Here is a 16,685-nt window from a genome sequence, read left to right on the forward strand (position 1 = left end):
TCATGTGTGATACTCTAGTTTCAGTTGGTTTGGGAATTACTTTTCTTAATCAATCAAAGTTAGGGTTTAGGAACACAGATGAGAAAAGAGACAGCGCAAAGATAGTTCTAGCAACACAATGGTTCTGAATTAGAAATGGGATAGGTTTGAAATAGGGTTCATACAATTCAGATATATTATGGGTCACTGTTCTTCCATTAATACTCACAGAATAATGTATTTAATTGGACTGTCAGTTCTGGTCATGGATTGGGCAGGTCCACCGGCAAACAGGCACCTCTGGAGGGATTTGGGTCAAGTTGGGACTGCACCTCAGACTGGATTTAGAAGGCCTCTTCTGGTGACTGTACGCAGTAGATAGCCGGATACAAGTTTTCAGTGGGCATGCCTAGTGGTAGCCAGCCAAGCTGAATTAAAATTAAATCCCTTCCAGTTTGGGATTTTTGCAATTGGGTCAGGCTAGCAATAATTTTGCAATGCTAAAGTCTGAATTCTGCAATGAAATCTGGATCTCTCAAAGAATTCTGGAGTCAGCTACAAAATGGAGAGTTCTGGAATAAGGTGCTGCACGGACATCTGGATGGGTTCTGGAATCAAGGTGTTCTGGAAGCAGTGTGTGTAGAGTTGAGTCCCCATGTGTAGTGCCCTTTCTATATTTATCCATTATCAATTTTATGGCATGGGTAGAACTTCAGAAAACCCCTCCTTATCTGTGAGTGGCTAGGGGCGTGCGCTTCGTTTTGGTTGGCAGCTTAAGCAGGGCTGTCATCTTATGACAGGATTTGGGAACTCCCACCTGGATTTTTACCCAAAACATACTTTTGCACAAATGTACATTTTTACCATTATCTAACCTCATAAAACTAGACACATATTTTTCAGATTTGATTGTCTACATTTACATCAAATTTACATCTTTGTGAGAGCTGTATTGGTCATTTTATGGATTTTCATCAATTTTACCCAGAACACTTTGGATTCATCATTTCTAATTCGATACACCCCTGGGTGCTGATCAGTGGACCGTGTACATACAATTTTAAGCTTTCAACATTAATAGTTTTGCCACTATCAGTCTTTTAGTGTATCTTTGGTTACTTATGTAGTAAAAACTCCTACCACCTCTTCACAACTGTCTAGCATGAGTTCAGACTTATACGTTTGTATTTTTCACTTGTCTACTTATTTTGGCTGTCATGTTAAATGTCATAAAGTTCTTAGGCAAAAACAAGTCATTTCCATTCAAAATCCAGTCCAGGTTTTCTTGCCTTGCTTCCCAAAGTTAGCAGATGGCCAGTCCTTTGAAGTTCACTGAGAAACCTCCCCTACATCTTGGTCCCCGTGGCAGAGGCCAATTCTCAGTATGCCCTTTGTTCTTTGATTAGTCAGCAGACAAATGTCTAATGCAACTCCTTTGAGTGCTTGCTGGGATTATGTGTGACCCATTAACAGCCATTAGTCTTCCTGTTCTCAAGGGAGTGTCAACTGGAGATGTCATTTTTCCCAGGTCAGGCCCTGTCAGATCAGAATTCACATGTGGATTGGCTTCAGACTGGACTCTGACATTAAAATCTTTTCAGTTCACATATAAAATATAAGTGCAGAGTATGAAGGATTTAACCATTTTAAAAGAATTAGCCCTTCACCAACATACTTGAAATAGTGGATTTTGCAACTTTTCAGGACAAGAAATACATTTAAGATAGGTTTTACAGCCAATTTCGTTATGCAGCTGTCAGGTTGTGATGCCTGGGTTCCTCTGGCGGCCTTGAGGATCCATGATTCCAGCACACTCTCCTTCCAATAATTCACTGGGGAACATAACTGAATTTAGCGCCAAAACAGCACTTTGAAGGTTGCCCTTGATTAGGAAACTGTATTTAGGGGCATTTTCGGATTTTAGCCATTCTGTGGGCTTGTTTCCAGTGACAGATGACAGATGACAGCAGTGATGCCTGCTTTTACACCACTTTGCCGGTGTATTTGGCAGGGCGTGCAGCCCTATTGATGGGTTATGAATTCTGCACAATTTTGCAAACTTAGTGCGCACAGAGGTTATTGCTTCCATTCTTGGCAATTTCCTTTCCCCATTGGCAAAGGGATGCAATGTGGCACAGTGGCGTGGATGAAAATACTCCACATCACCACAAGTGGTCTTCTGGGATGGGTTAGGGTAAGGTCGTACTCCTTCCTTGGAAGTCCTTATCTTCACCCCAGTGGCTGAGGACTTTGGGCAGAATTAAACCCCAGTAGGGCTCCAGTGACATCCTCCTTCTGGTGTCCAAAGATGGTGAAACCATCTTTGAGAGACCCACCCTCCTTATATACTTAAATTTCCATGGCAGGTTGGTTCATTTCAAGGCTTGTGTAAGGCTCCATTCCTGGCAGTTGTAAGAAGCATATTTTCCTTGTGTCATTCAAAGGGTGGTTCGTCTGCAAGAAGTGGGGAGGGGCATTGAAGTATGAGTGGCCTAAGAGATTCCAAGATGGTGGAGTCCTTCTACTGGCTGTACTTTCTCTACTGCCCATGTCTGCCTTATATGAAACAGTGTCCAGTAATTACAAACCTGGTGTGACCTCTCTATTGTCCTCACAGGTTGGCCTTTGAAACACTGGTTCTGAGCTAACCTTCCAGCCCCAACGTCCTCTTCCGTCCACCCCACCCCCGTCCCAATTACCTGTTGGGGCTCTTGGCCCTGCTGCTCCTTCCTAGCTGACCACCATAAACAAATTAAAATTATTCACACCCTTGAGGGAGTCCCAGCATGCAAATAGCTATCACCCCTGCTTCAGGGGCATAGTGGGTCAATAACGGCCCTGAGCCCTCACATAGGCCCTTGCATTGTTCGGTCCTATATAGGCTCGGGCCGATGGGCCATTGCTAGCCCAGTACACGCCCTGAAGTGCGTTTGATAGCTAAAATTAAATGCCTTCATGCCTAGGGTATTTAATAACATTAAACTATATAAACATATTTACATTATATTGAAAACTGCTTTATTTTTACTTTCAAAGTGATTTTCTGTTTTATATTCCCAAAAGGCCGATGTGACAGTTCACCTTCCTGACACATGTCTTCTCTAATCTATTAACTATTTGCCCTTTTGTAGTAGATTTGTCCATTAAAATGAGTTCACACTTTTCACTGAACAAAAAATCCCTGTGGCACTTCCTAAAAGTGAATCCCCATTGTTGCTAACATGCTGTGGCATACCAATTACTGATGCACAGCAGCAAGTATACAGGGGGTGGCTTATTCATGGATGCTGGTAAGTTTGGTTATACACCAGATGGCTGCCAGAATTCATTTACTAGAACTTCTACACATTTTAAAACTCTGGAAGAGTTCCCCACGTAGATGGAAATCCGTCACACACTAATTAGATAAGCTGTTTCAAAGAATGCATGCACTCGCATACCACAAAACGATTTGTGTGCAAAAACAGACTTTAATGGGGTTGTTGTGTTTCATTTTACTTATTGTGTTTCTGAATTATTGTGAGATATCCTGTATCTCCAGTTAACCTCTTAAGGTGGTCAGCTACCACACACTGACATCAACTACTAATGCCAAAAAACTCTCAGCATAAGGCAACCGACAGCAAGAACAATATTGGAAAGCCCTACGTAAGCCTAAGAAACACACCCCACCTTTTGACTAACGCTCAATTTCTCTCCACCTTACTCACCACACTCAAACACACACCCGCCACATGCACATAACTTTAAAAAGATCTGTAATATTGGCAACACCAATTGTCAACCATTGGGTGACCCTTCAATTCTCAGTTATTCTATAATCATAATTTCATATATTAGGGCTATTAATTTCCATATAAATCATGAGACTCAATGTAACATCAAAATTCCTTTATATAAGAACACAGACAATCGGCCTCATCACGAGTTGAGCAGTAACCATTAAATGTGACGGTAACACTATTACCGCCACATTTAAGGGTCCGCCCAATCATGGGTCTGGCAGCATTTACTTCCAGCTCAGAGCTGGGGGTAAACATGCCAGAAACATTCCCATTTTCTGGTGCAATTAGCACTGCGCTATTAGTGCACGCTAATTGCACTGAAAATACCCCATTGGGGCCAATGGGGAATTACAGTTACGCCCAACCCTTGATCCAGCGCTAATAGCGTCAGACCGGTTGGCGGTAATGCTATTAGCGTGGGCGGTATCCCGGCAGAAATACCGCCGGGATACCGCCCTACTCGTGATGAGGCTAATTGTCTGTATTGATCTGATCGGATGCATTTTGGACGTGGCGTCCTTCGTCAGAGATCTGTCTGTTTACACCATTGCATCAATCTTGATTGAGTTCAGTTTTTTCACAAACTATCACAAATCTCATTGTGCCACTGCTCCTATTCTAATTATCAGCAGTAAAGTGATAATCAACTCGATACGTAGAAGCGAAAAGCTCCTTCTAAATCAGCATACTTTTCTTTTCTTTTCCGGGCTAAATTCGATTCACCAAAAAAAGACCCTCTCCCTAGACTTCAAACATCACAAACGTATACCTCTTACATCTGACATATTTAGCCCCTGGCCAACATATAGCCACAAGGCCACCCCTCTGGTTCCAAAGCCTTTGATACCTCCCACATGTGACACCTTGAAAGCTTACAAGCACGCAGAGCTACGGGCACCACCAACCTATAGCCTCAACACAAAGACCTGCAACCTTGCCTTTCCTTTTCCTCCAAACTAACCAAACCCAGCCACTCTCCTCCAGATCCATTGGAGCGCCTGGTTACAAATCCTAAGAACATAACAGTAGGTATGCTTACACTTTGTGCATGCTATGTTATTTGTATTTATATAGCGCTCTATATATCATTAGTATGACCTCAAAGCGCTGGTAGGTTGAACGCTCTTGGGGACCGCAGTCCTGGTCAGTTGAGAGAGTAAGGTGTCATAGGGCGCTTGGGTGCACCAGCTATGTGTGCAGCTGGTGCAATTGCCTGATGGTAGCTGCATCCTAGCTTTAGGTATGGTGGTATTGATATCAGTTGAATGTGAGTCTGGAGGGTGGACAGCAAGACTGGATTCTGGCTGTGTTAGGCCTGTGTAGGACACTTATGTGTGCAGCTAGGCCGGTTTGTCATGGGATATAGCTGCGTTTAATAGAATGATGAGGTGTTCATGGGGGAATAATGTTCATGTGTGAGCAGCCAGGCCGAAATGGATCGAGGGGTATAGCTGCACTCTAATTGCATCAGAAGCAAGTCTTTCTGGTATTCAAATAGAATGCCCTGCACGCTGTCACACAGGCCCAATACGAGGCTCAATACGAGGAACGGGTCCTTTGTGAAACACTGTCTATAAATGTACAGGGTGTACTCTGAGCTTGCCTTGCTATGGCTGGACACTCTCAGGGTAGGCGGCAGAGCTGTCATCTGTTAAATGAAGGGAGATTGAAAACGCTAGATTTATGAATCACATTGCAAAGTTATGTGTGTTCTTTTTCTACTGCTCCCAGACCTATTTCCAGAGCTCACTGAAAGGAAATTGACGGTGTGTTTGAAGGGAAAGAAGTGGACATTTTAGTTTTTGGTTCACATATACTTTTCTTCTAACTTTGTGAGTTGCACTATAACTGTATTGCTTCTAATGACATCATCACTAAAGCAAACGCAGATCTGTACGCTTGTGCATTTTACCGTGAAGTGCGCAGAATATGCCCTGGACCCATTGAACATTAATAATTTGATCAAGATTTTCCTATTAATTAATAATGAATCGCATTCACAGAGTCCAGCAACTCGAGGAAGAGAACAGTGAACTGCTGACAACGGTTACCAGGCTGAAGACTCAATCTGAGAAGCTTGAGGAGGTAATGACATGCTTCGTATCTATGAGAGAGCTTATCTAATAGTTTTGTCACCACAAGGGCTCGATCAAGTTTCATATATCCATTCTTTGCACAAGGTACATCTCTTCCTGAACACACTCTGTTGGGCACACCCGGTTCTACCAGTTCCAGACACAAGTGGAGTTGGCCACCTTCCAAATTCCTAAAATGCTTTTACAGCACACAGAGATTATAAAGTTGCGTAACCAAGCTCAAGATTGGAAAAGCTGACCACAAGTACAGAGCCGGTTGACTTTGAGCACTGAGAAGTAGGGTTGTGCTCATCGCCCCATGGAATCATAAAATCAAGTTGGATTTCAAAAAGATCAAGCAATATGTAAACAGCCTCTGTTGAACCTTTTTGTATGTACCTTGTTCTCTTGCATATTAAGTGGATTTATTTGAATACCTGGATGGGATTTATTCTTCGTTGGAGCAGTGAGCCAGGTCTGGTTCAGCAAACCCTTGTAATGGCATGTTGCATGCTGCTTGCCAGAAGGCTGTGCTCTCAGACCAGCTCTGTCGCGTGATATCAGGCTCTTCAGTCCACATTTTGAGCATTGTGGAATAGGTTCAGAAAAAGGGGTTTGTGGGTTATCCATTTCCGTATGGTACGCGGCTGTTGAATAGTACACATAGGATGCAACATTTACCATGCTTTTTGCAGCTGTTCACTGCTACACTCGATATTCTACCAAACAAAATACAGGTTCCCTGTTCTGGGCCAACTGTGTGGCACATTAGAAGCCAAAGGACCTATGCTGCGCTTAGGACATCATCTCGCATACCCATTCTTTGAGTTTGATACATTGGCGGCACTGTGCCTCCCTTTCTTTGCTTCCTCCACTATGTAAGTCTAAACAGTTTGAAGCTCCTCGAAATAATTAGTTAGTTTGATCAATTGCACACGTGTTCATTCTTGTAGGAATGATTGGAGGATTGATTGTCAAACTAGGGGTGAGTAGGGGCCACCTCATAGGCTCCCATCCTCACGTGCACTTCATTTGACAATCCAGTAGTGGCATCAGCGATAGGAAGTATGAGGCGGGTGCATGCAGTCCAACCGCAAGCCGCCTTCTGAGACTGTCTGTGGAGACGCGGGTGCAGCAGCTAGATCTGATTGGATTGTGTTGAGTTTTTATCGCTGTCAGTCAGCAGCACGTGCATGCATTGGTTTCACGTGGGTGGTTGTTCTCTTGGAGATGTTTTGGCTGCCCTTTTTGTTGTAGTCAGTGAGGAATTGATAAATGGCCAGTAGGAAGCATGGACGTAGCTGTGTTACTGGGGCGATGAGGGTGAACGAGAGAATGCCGGCATTCAGGAGTCCTATTGGTATCAGGTAATATTATCCCCATATATATGGTCGCTGTAAATAATATCGCCGGGAAAAGGTCACGGCGATATTATATGAGTGACCATATATATGGGGACAGGGGCAAAAAAAAAATTGAAAAGAAAAAAAAAAGTTTGGGGGTTGCGGGGGTGACCCCCGCATGTTCCATGCAATAATGCCGCCACAAAAAACGGCCATTTTTCGGCGATATTTTTGCATGGCGAGATTTTTGTGGCAACATTATTACATGGAACCGGCCTATTGTACGCCATGATTGGCAAACCTAAGTCAAGCCCCCTGTGTTATACAGTGATGAGGGACACTGTTTATTGAATTAGGAACCTCTTGAGACATTTAAATAACACATCCCAGAAAAGCTGTGGCAAAACAGAAACAAGATTTTCAAACTCAATAAATGGGCCACATTCGGATAGTAAAGATCTTGGGGTATGCTACCAGTCACGACAGTGTGTGCCAATGGCAGTAAGGTAACAGTATGGCACCTGTCAAGGCAGTATGTTGACATGGCAGTATGCCCCCAGTCTTGGCAACATGCTAGCAGTGTGTTAACAGTCATGGCTGTATGTGTAACAGAATGCTAGCAGTCATGACAGTAAGTGGAATGCCACCATGTTTCTTTTCACATTAGGAGCGGCAGCGAATGTCCGATAAGCTGGAGGACACCAATCTACGGCTGAAGGACGAGATGGATTTGTACAAAAAAATGATGGACAAACTGCGGCAGAACCGGCAGCATTTCCAGAAAGAGAGGGACGCGACTCACGAGGTCAGCTCATGTTCTTTCTTACTCTAATTGAATGCCATGTTGAAGTTCAGAGCCTGCCGAAACATGCTTGCCATGTGCCTGCTTTTCCCCCACATGCTGAAATGAATATCACATGGATTGTCTTGCACATAAGTGGATAAGGGAGAAGGAAGGCGGACTCCTTTGGTTTGGCCCTTGCAGATGCCACATCGTCTCACGCAGCTTCATGCCGTCTGATCGAAGAAGAGCTCCACCCACTGCAGTGGAACATGTTGCCAGATGTGTGACCATATCACACCGAGAGGAGCATTGAATTATCAATAGCAAATGAGCCGTAGGCTTTTTCTGAAATTGGTGGCATATCACATTCAAATATTACTCAGTACGTAAGAGTAGTAGACTGCGCCATGAAGAATATCCCAACACACTGAGCAACCTCTTACCTTACGAATCATATGTGCGCCTCCAGTCTGGTGGTATCCATAGCCACTCCCTGCTCCTTATCCCCCGTCAGTTATTATACGTCCTTCATCACAAACTTTGCACCACAATCCCCTTAAATGTGTGAATTTACCTCATTTATCTTACTGTTCAACATGCTGCAACTCAATCGATCATTGTTTGCACCCAATCAGATATGACTACGTTTCAAATTCCTGTTTTAGAGAGTTGCCCACGAATGGTCTCTCCAAATATTTCATTCTGCCGTTAACACGGATTCCTTTTTTTCCGATTTGATCTGAGCCCTTCCAGTAGATTTTCCTTTACTTTACCCATAATTGGGCTCTAGTAACATCTTCAAAAAAAGTATATACGATCCATCATGTTATCCTAAAAAAAAACACAACAGGTCAAGTGGAGCCCAGGCCATCCTGGTGAACATGCATTAGTTACAAGACAACATGCAGGCACGAATACTGAGTCCTGCGGCATGCCAGCAGCAATATGCCCGCCTAGCAGCTTGACACATAGGACGCGCTCTTCACTGCCATTCCCTGTGCAGAGATGGATCACTGAGGCACCACAATGGAATCAATCCAGTGATGTCTTTCTTTGTCATGCACACATGCCACTATGACCGCCACTGCATCCCCTCTGCCTCCATAATGCAAATTCTCGGACTATACCTGTTTTTCTTGTTGCACCAAAGCCAGGTACAATCTGTTAATTTGCACCAATTCCACATCATCTGGAATGGGGATGGGGTACAACCATCCGGCTTCCAAGGGGATCATTAACGCTTTACTGGAGCACTGCATTGCTGTGAAGGGGAGCATGGGTGAGTGCGCAACAATTCCTGCTAAAATATGCTTCCCTTGATTTGAAACACCTCTGCACCAACTCTAAATGGGCTGAAAGCTGGACGCAGCACAGTCGGACAAAGATTCTGCAAAAAGAAGCACTTGGAAAATAGGCTTCCCACTAACTAGTTCCTGCCAGACGTGATACTGACTCACTTCTGATCACAGCTGTGTCGATGCTACCAGTCTGGCTTCAAATTAGGAAACTGACATTCTCAAGCTAAATGCATTTAGGCGAGCAGAGTCCATAGTTTCACTCTTCTGTCTTCACCAGTTTCCTCATCGTTTGTGTTTTATTTGCTAGCGGAAGAAGGAAATCAAAAATGCTGATTTCCTCTGTTCTAAATGACTGTGATCTTCAGCAAGTGTGTCAAGCACCACTAAACGGCTGACTTGACCTCATTACAAGTGCAGCGTTGTGGGTGAAAACAGTGGTAATTCCGTTACAGCCACGTTACTGCTGCATTACAGCAGCGCCATTCTAGAAGTATGGCGGTGAAGGGGAGGATTTACCTCCAGTAAAAATTGGCAAAAATCAGTGGAATTCTGTGACGGAATTACGACGGGCAGTAAATACCGTGAAGTCCTATCAACTCCAAAAATAGGGACTTGCACGGCCCGACCACCACGGCGGTAATACTAATCGAGTTATTTCTAATTCAGACAGCAAGCTCGTAATGAGGACTTTAGTCTGTATGGCACACCGATGGGCTTTTGTGGAACTCAGAACAGGATCATCCATTCATTAGCCATTCCACAACTTCAGAGTCAGCGATCCCTTCGAATTCCCTATCGGTGGTTGTCTATATCCAAGGCCTCATCATGAGTTGGGGGCTAATGATAAAACCGTCATAATTTGCCAAATCCCACCGATTTTTACCACCATCCAAATTCATAGGGTTACAGTGAAATGCCCCCATTCATATACCAGTGGACTACCTGGCTACATTTTACAAATTAAAATCTATATATTTTTACCTCCACCACAGAGGTGGCAGTGAAAGTTAGAAAACGACCCAAACAGGTGTAATGCTTGTTGAAAATGAAAATGGCTGAGATAACAATATTAAAAAAACAAATAAACAATATAGTGGAATTGCTGGAATACCTCCACCACCATTACCACTCCAGTAATGGTAATCCACCCAACTAGTGCTGAGGCCCCTTATATTGCCGTGGATCGGAGCATTCTAGTGAGGATTTCTCACCTGAAGGACATGTCAGGAAGGGCCTCCACCATCCATGTCAGTTTTCCAATCTTACTGAAACCAAACCCTGATCAAAACCTCCATGAAGGCACAGTGGATGCAAAACCACATTCCACGTGCCTACCTTACTACACAGATCTCCCTGTGAGTTGTACGTTAATTCTTATTTTTAATTGTTGAAATATGAATTACCGAGATGTTTGGCACGTACGTTTTAGCTGAAGATCATTGAAGGAACTTGAGCCTGTGAAGTGAGTCTGCTAAGGTGTGCCTAACTGATGCATTTTAATTTGATCTCTGTCTGCATGTATTCTCTTGTCCTTCCCTGTAGCTGATTGAGGACTTGCGGAAAGAGCTAGAACATTTGCAGCTGTATAAGTTAGACTGTGAGCGGCCAGGACGTGGGAGAAGTTCCTCTTCCAGTCTGAGCGAGTTCAACGCCAAAACGAGGGAGGTGGAAATGGAGCACGAAATTAAACGGTTGAAAATGGTAAGGGGGTTGTTTGTGCTAGTTGTATCGGGTGTAGTCGAGACCATTGGTTGAGTGCGTGCTACTTAGACCCATCCTGGATGCGGGCAAGCCAATATATTCAGAGTCAAAGCTGAGCCAGAGGGTTGCAGGTCCAAAGCACCAAGCCAAGCATATGACCACATCAGCGTTTAGGCACGCAACCAAACCATTTAAGAAATCTAAAGTCTGCCATTTGACATGCAGTAAATGGGAACATTGTTACCGAACCTAGAACAACAAAAGGAATCATATATTCAAGTCCCTTTTGGCAGGTGATCAACACGCCTCCTTCTCATAGGCAATAGTACCAGGGCCACACACCTCCGTCTCAGAGGCAATAGTACCAGGGCAACACACCTCCTTCTCAGAGGCAATAGTACCAGGGCCAAACACCTCCATCTCAGAGGCAATAGTACCAGGGCAACACACCTCCTTCTCAGAGGCAATAGTACCAGGGACACACACACCTCCATCTCAGAGGCAATAGTACCAGGGCAACACAGCTCCTTCTCAGAGGCAATAGTACCAGGGACACACACACCTCCTTCTCATAGGCAATAGTTCTAGGGCCACACACCTCCTTCTCAGAGGCAATAGTACCAGGGCCACACGCCTCCTTCTCAGAGGCAATAGTACCAGGGACACACACACCTCCTTCTCATAGGCAATAGTACCAGGGCAACACGCCTCCTTCTCAGAGGCAATAGTATCAGGGCCACACACCTCAGTCTCATAGGCAATAGTACCAGGGCAACACACCTCCTTCTCGGAGGCAATAGTGCCAGGGACACACACACCTCCTTCTCATAGACAATAGTACCAGGGCCACACACCTCCTTCTCGGAGGCAATAGTACCAGGGCCACACACCTCCTTCTCAGAGGCAATAGTACCAGGGCCACACACCTCCTTCTCGGAGGCAATAGTGCCAGGGCCACAAACCTCCTTCTCGGAGGCAATAGTACTAGGGCCACACACCTCCTTCTCAGAGGCAATAGTACCAGGGCCACACACCTCCTTCTCGGAGGCAATAGTACCAGTGCCACACACCTCCTTCTCAGAGGCAATAGTACCAGGGCCACACGCCTCCTTCTCGGCGGCAATAGTGCCAGGGCCACAAACCTCCTTCTCAGAGGCAATAGTACCAGGGCCACACACCTCCTTCTCGGCGGCAATAGTACCAGGGCCACACACCTCCTCCTCAGAGGCAATAGTACCAGGGCCACACACCTCCTTCTCAGAGGCAATAGTACCAGGGCCACACACCTCCTCCTCAGAGGCAGTAGTACCAGGGCCACACACCTCCTTCTCGGAGGCAATAGTACCGGGGACACACACCTCCTCCTCAGAGGCAATAGTACCAGGGCCACACACCTCCTCCTCGGAGGCAATAGTACCAGGGCCACACACCTCCTTCTTGGAGGCAATAGTACCAGGGCCACACACACCTCCTTCTCAGAGGCAATAGTACCAAGGCCACACACCTCCTTCTCGGAGGCAATAGTACCAGGGACACACACACCTCCTTCTTGTAGGCAATAGTACCAGGGCCACACACCTCCTCCTCGGAGGCAATAGTACCAGGGCCACACACCTCCTTCTCAGAGGCAATAGTACCAGGGCCACACACCTCCTTCTCAGAGGCAATAGTACCAGGGCCACACACCTCCTCCTCAGAGACAATAGTACTAGGGCCACACACCTCCTCCTCATAGGCAATAGTACTAGGGCCACACACCTCTTCTCAGAGGCAATAGTACCAGGGTCACACACCTCCTTCTCAGAGGTAATAGTACCAGGGCCACACACCTCCTTCTCGGAGGCAATAGTACCATGGCCACAAACCTCCTTCTCAGAGGCAATAGTACTACGGCCACACACCTCCTTCTCAGAGGCAATAGTACTACGGCCACACACCTCCTTCTCAGAGGCAATAGTACCAGGGCCACACACCTCCTTCTCGGAGGCAATAGTACCAGAGACACACACACCTCCTTCTCATAGGCAATAGTACTAGGGTCACACACGTCCTCCTCAGAGGCAATAGTACCAGGGCCACACACCTCCTTCTCAGAGGCAATAATACCAGGGCCACACACCTCCTTCTCAGAGGCAATAGTACCAGGGCCACACACCTCCTTCTCAGAGGCAATAGTACCAGGGACACACACACCTCCTTCCCAGAGACACACACACCTCCTTCTCATAGGCAATAGTACTAGGGTCACACACCTCCTCCTCAGAGGCAATAGTACCAGGGCCACACACCTCCTTCTCAGAGGCAATAATACCAGGGCCACACACCTCCTTCTCAGAGGCAATAGTACCAGGGCCACACACCTCCTTCTCAGAGGCAATAGTACCAGGGCCACACACACCTCCTTCTCAGAGGCAATAGTACCAGGGCCACACACCTCCTTCTCAGAGGCAATAGTACCAGGGACACACACACCTCCTTCTCATAGGCAATAGTACCAGGGCCACACACCTCCTTCTCAGAGGCAATAGTAGCAGGGACACACACACCTCCTTCTCATAGGCAATAGTACTAGGGCCACACACCTCCTCCTCAGAGGCAATAGTACCAGGACCACACACCTCCTTCTCAGAGGCAATAGTACCAGGGCCACACACCTCCTTCTCGGAGGCAATAGTACCAGGGCCACACACCTCCTTCGCAGAGGCAATAGTACCAGGGCCACACACCTCCTCCTCAGAGGCAATAGTACCAGGGACACATCCTTAGTCACAGATGGGCTAAATATGGGTCAGTTTGAGGACTTAGATTCACTGAACATTTGTTAGATTTGACCCATGTGACTGGCCCAATGTGTTTAAAAGCATATCGTCTAACACACACACATTCCCAAAAATGGATCCAGGCACTACTGTCACAGCTTATTGACAAACTGCAGTCAGTTTGGGACTGTGGGACACTTTTGGTCCCTTGTCCTATAACTGTGTCCCAGTTCCTGCTGCCGGAGTGCTGCTGTATGCATATCATTATTGTCGAGGGACGTCCTCAGCTTGATATTCATTTCCCGCAGCAATTAAAATATACATGGGTTCTCCCTTCCCATCCCCTTACTCTCTTGAGACATGCTGGACATCAGAATAATAAACAAGTGCCATTTCAAGGGCAACATTAACAATCCATGACAGGGGGAGAGAACACATTTTAAGAATAGCATCTACGAGAAGGGTTAGATGCAGGACAGTGATCAGTAGCCATATGAGAAAGGGTACACATACCCTCAGCATAGACAGAGGAGTCATATTAGCCCTCTCACAGAAATGTGAAAAAGCACATACATGGAAATAGATTGGAAGCAATGGGAAAGGTACACGTAGCTTTGCATAGAGGAGATAGTAGTTATACACTAGAAGCCGCCAGAAAGGTACATGTATACTAACATAGACTGAGATTAGAAGAGAGCAAGTGGTATTGATGTTAGAAAGTGAACAAACAAATAAGTGTAGTATGCAGTATCTCAAGGCCACTATTATTATGCATGAAGCCACACTATAGCTTGTTAACCCTTGGTGGGACTTTTCTTGAAGAGCATAGGATGAGAACTAAATCACTCTAAGGGCCTGCCAATTTTGACATTTCTGGCGAATGGAAATGTTTATAGGGCTGGCACCACAATATTAAATGAATGGCCCAGGAACACACATGTTGTTTAAGAAGTGAAGGTGAAATTTGAGCCAATCTTCAATTTCTGCATTTGACACATTTTTCTCAGACTTTCATGAACTAAAATAACACCCTGTTTTTATAGAACTGATAACCCAGTTTGACAATATTTAAAAACAAAACTGTATACACATATGTTTTTAAAAAGGAGAATGATTGCGGCTGCATGTTCTCCATGAAGCTTAGTATACAAGTACTAGAATATTGATGTGAGCTTAAAATATGACCTGTTTTATTCTTTGGTATTTTAAAGCTTAAAATATGCTCAACACAGACGCGTTGACGTTTTTTTATGATGTGCAGAAGGGAAACGTCCAAAATGCCTGAATGTGTGGTTTGGCCGAATGTCGGTGGTTTGAAATCTCTGAACGGCCGAAGTGCTCGACCAAATCACACATTCAGTGATGCGGGATGCAGGGGATTCCCCTCACCCAATCCCAAAAAGCACCAAAAAAAAAAAAGAGTGAAGGACCCTGCAGCGCCTGTTTCCGATCACAGAAGTGAAAGGGAACAGGCATATCAGGGACAAAGCGAGACGGCGGCCGCCGCAAGGTAAGTTGAGGCCCGTGGGTGGGGGCGGGATTGGGGGCCAAGTCGGAAATGTTCAGGGTAGGAAAGACCAAAGGTTATTTCGGAAAAATAATCTTCGGTCTTTTCTCCCTTGAACATTTCCGTCACGGTCTAACCCCGATCCGTGCAGAAGTACCTTGGAATTGCCAGATAAGCACTTCTGAAAATATTCTCCCCAGTGGGCTGTGCCATTTATTCTGCTTTGTTCAGTCTAGGACCCCTTCACACAAATGGTATATATAAAAAGAAAGGGCAGACAATGGGCTAAACGATGCCACCAGTATCCGAGAAGGCAAACATTCTCATGGAAGGCAGCAGAGTACTTTACAGTGAGATAAGATGATTTGTCCAGGATTAACTTTATTGCCTGCTGGCAAACCAAACATGTGAGCCGCAACACTTTGGTTACACAGTCTTCAATTTGACTACCTAATCATCTTCCTGAATAACAGGTTATGCTCTTCATGGGAAGGGCTTCTCGTTTTTACTACACTTTTTTTTTTAGAGGAACTAAGCCCTAGACCTGCATTATACTGATGCCATGTTCCTTTTTATAGCGCTCTCTGGTGCAGGTTCATTGCTTAGTTGTGCAGTTGAAGTTACTATCACAAAAGTATAGATACACACAAGCTTAACAACCTCAGGCATAGCAAAAGCTGAGCCTGCCTTGTTGGAATTTGGTACTGAGAGCTGGCATATGAGAGAAATTCTCTGTAAGGTCTGTTTACCACATTGAGCTATCCGAAAATGTTGGCACGCAAATTTCTCAACATGCATTTCACCTTTCAGGATTGCACGTGATCAATATCTTCCCCACAGAAGGATGAGAATGCTACAGCGGCTGTGCTATAGTGAACAGACAAACTGGCCCAGATTCTCAAAATGAGTGCAAAGGAAAAAGCACAGAATCTGCACTAATTTCAGAAATGTGCAGGTCATCTTATTCTGAAAGATGACCTGTACATTTCAGGCGTGGTTGAACAGCAGCACAAAGATGTGGTGCCAGCCCCATTTGATACATTAGTGTTGGTGATGTTCTGCAGGCTCTCAGCACCCAAGTGGTAAAAAAATACAAATTTATTTCTATCCTTGTTCAAAGAGTAGAAATGCAAGTGAGGGGAAGTGGTCCACACTGCTGTTCTCCAAGGTCAAAGAAAATGCATTAACGGTTCAGAACGGATCCTGTCGTGCATTGGGCCCTCATTTGCACATAGTCCGAACAGGCACAGGGGGAGGTATTTTGTTTTTGCGCATTCGAAAGTACATCTCATTTGTGGAGTCAGGATGCACATTGAAATGCATAACACCCTCTTATTTGTGCAAATTAGCAAAGGGAGTGCACAAGGGCATCTGAACACATTCAAGGCCCTTTGTGGGTTGTACCTTTGTTTTGGTGCAAGCGTTGGGATGCGCTGTTGCATTTCATCACTTGC

The 16,685-nt window shown here is 45.2% G+C and overlaps 1 protein-coding gene across 4 annotated transcripts in view; it reads left to right on the forward strand.

The window, feature by feature from the left end:
• Positions 1–16,685, forward strand: part of RAB11FIP4 (RAB11 family interacting protein 4) — a 1,742,713-nt gene that overhangs the window by 1,700,270 nt on the left and 25,758 nt on the right. For all 4 annotated transcript variants that reach the window (XM_069654951.1, XM_069654954.1, XM_069654955.1 and 1 more), the window contains 3 exons: positions 5,768–5,849; positions 7,850–7,987; positions 10,807–10,965. In XM_069654951.1, the coding sequence (XP_069511052.1) occupies positions 5,768–5,849; positions 7,850–7,987; positions 10,807–10,965 (379 nt within the window). The remainder of the gene's footprint in view (positions 1–5,767; positions 5,850–7,849; positions 7,988–10,806; positions 10,966–16,685) is intronic.

The sequence above is a fragment of the Ambystoma mexicanum genome, chromosome 3q (assembly GCF_040938575.1).
Source record: "Ambystoma mexicanum isolate Mex_15411 chromosome 3q, UKY_AmexF1_1, whole genome shotgun sequence".
NCBI classification, from domain to species: domain Eukaryota; kingdom Metazoa; phylum Chordata; class Amphibia; order Caudata; family Ambystomatidae; genus Ambystoma; species Ambystoma mexicanum.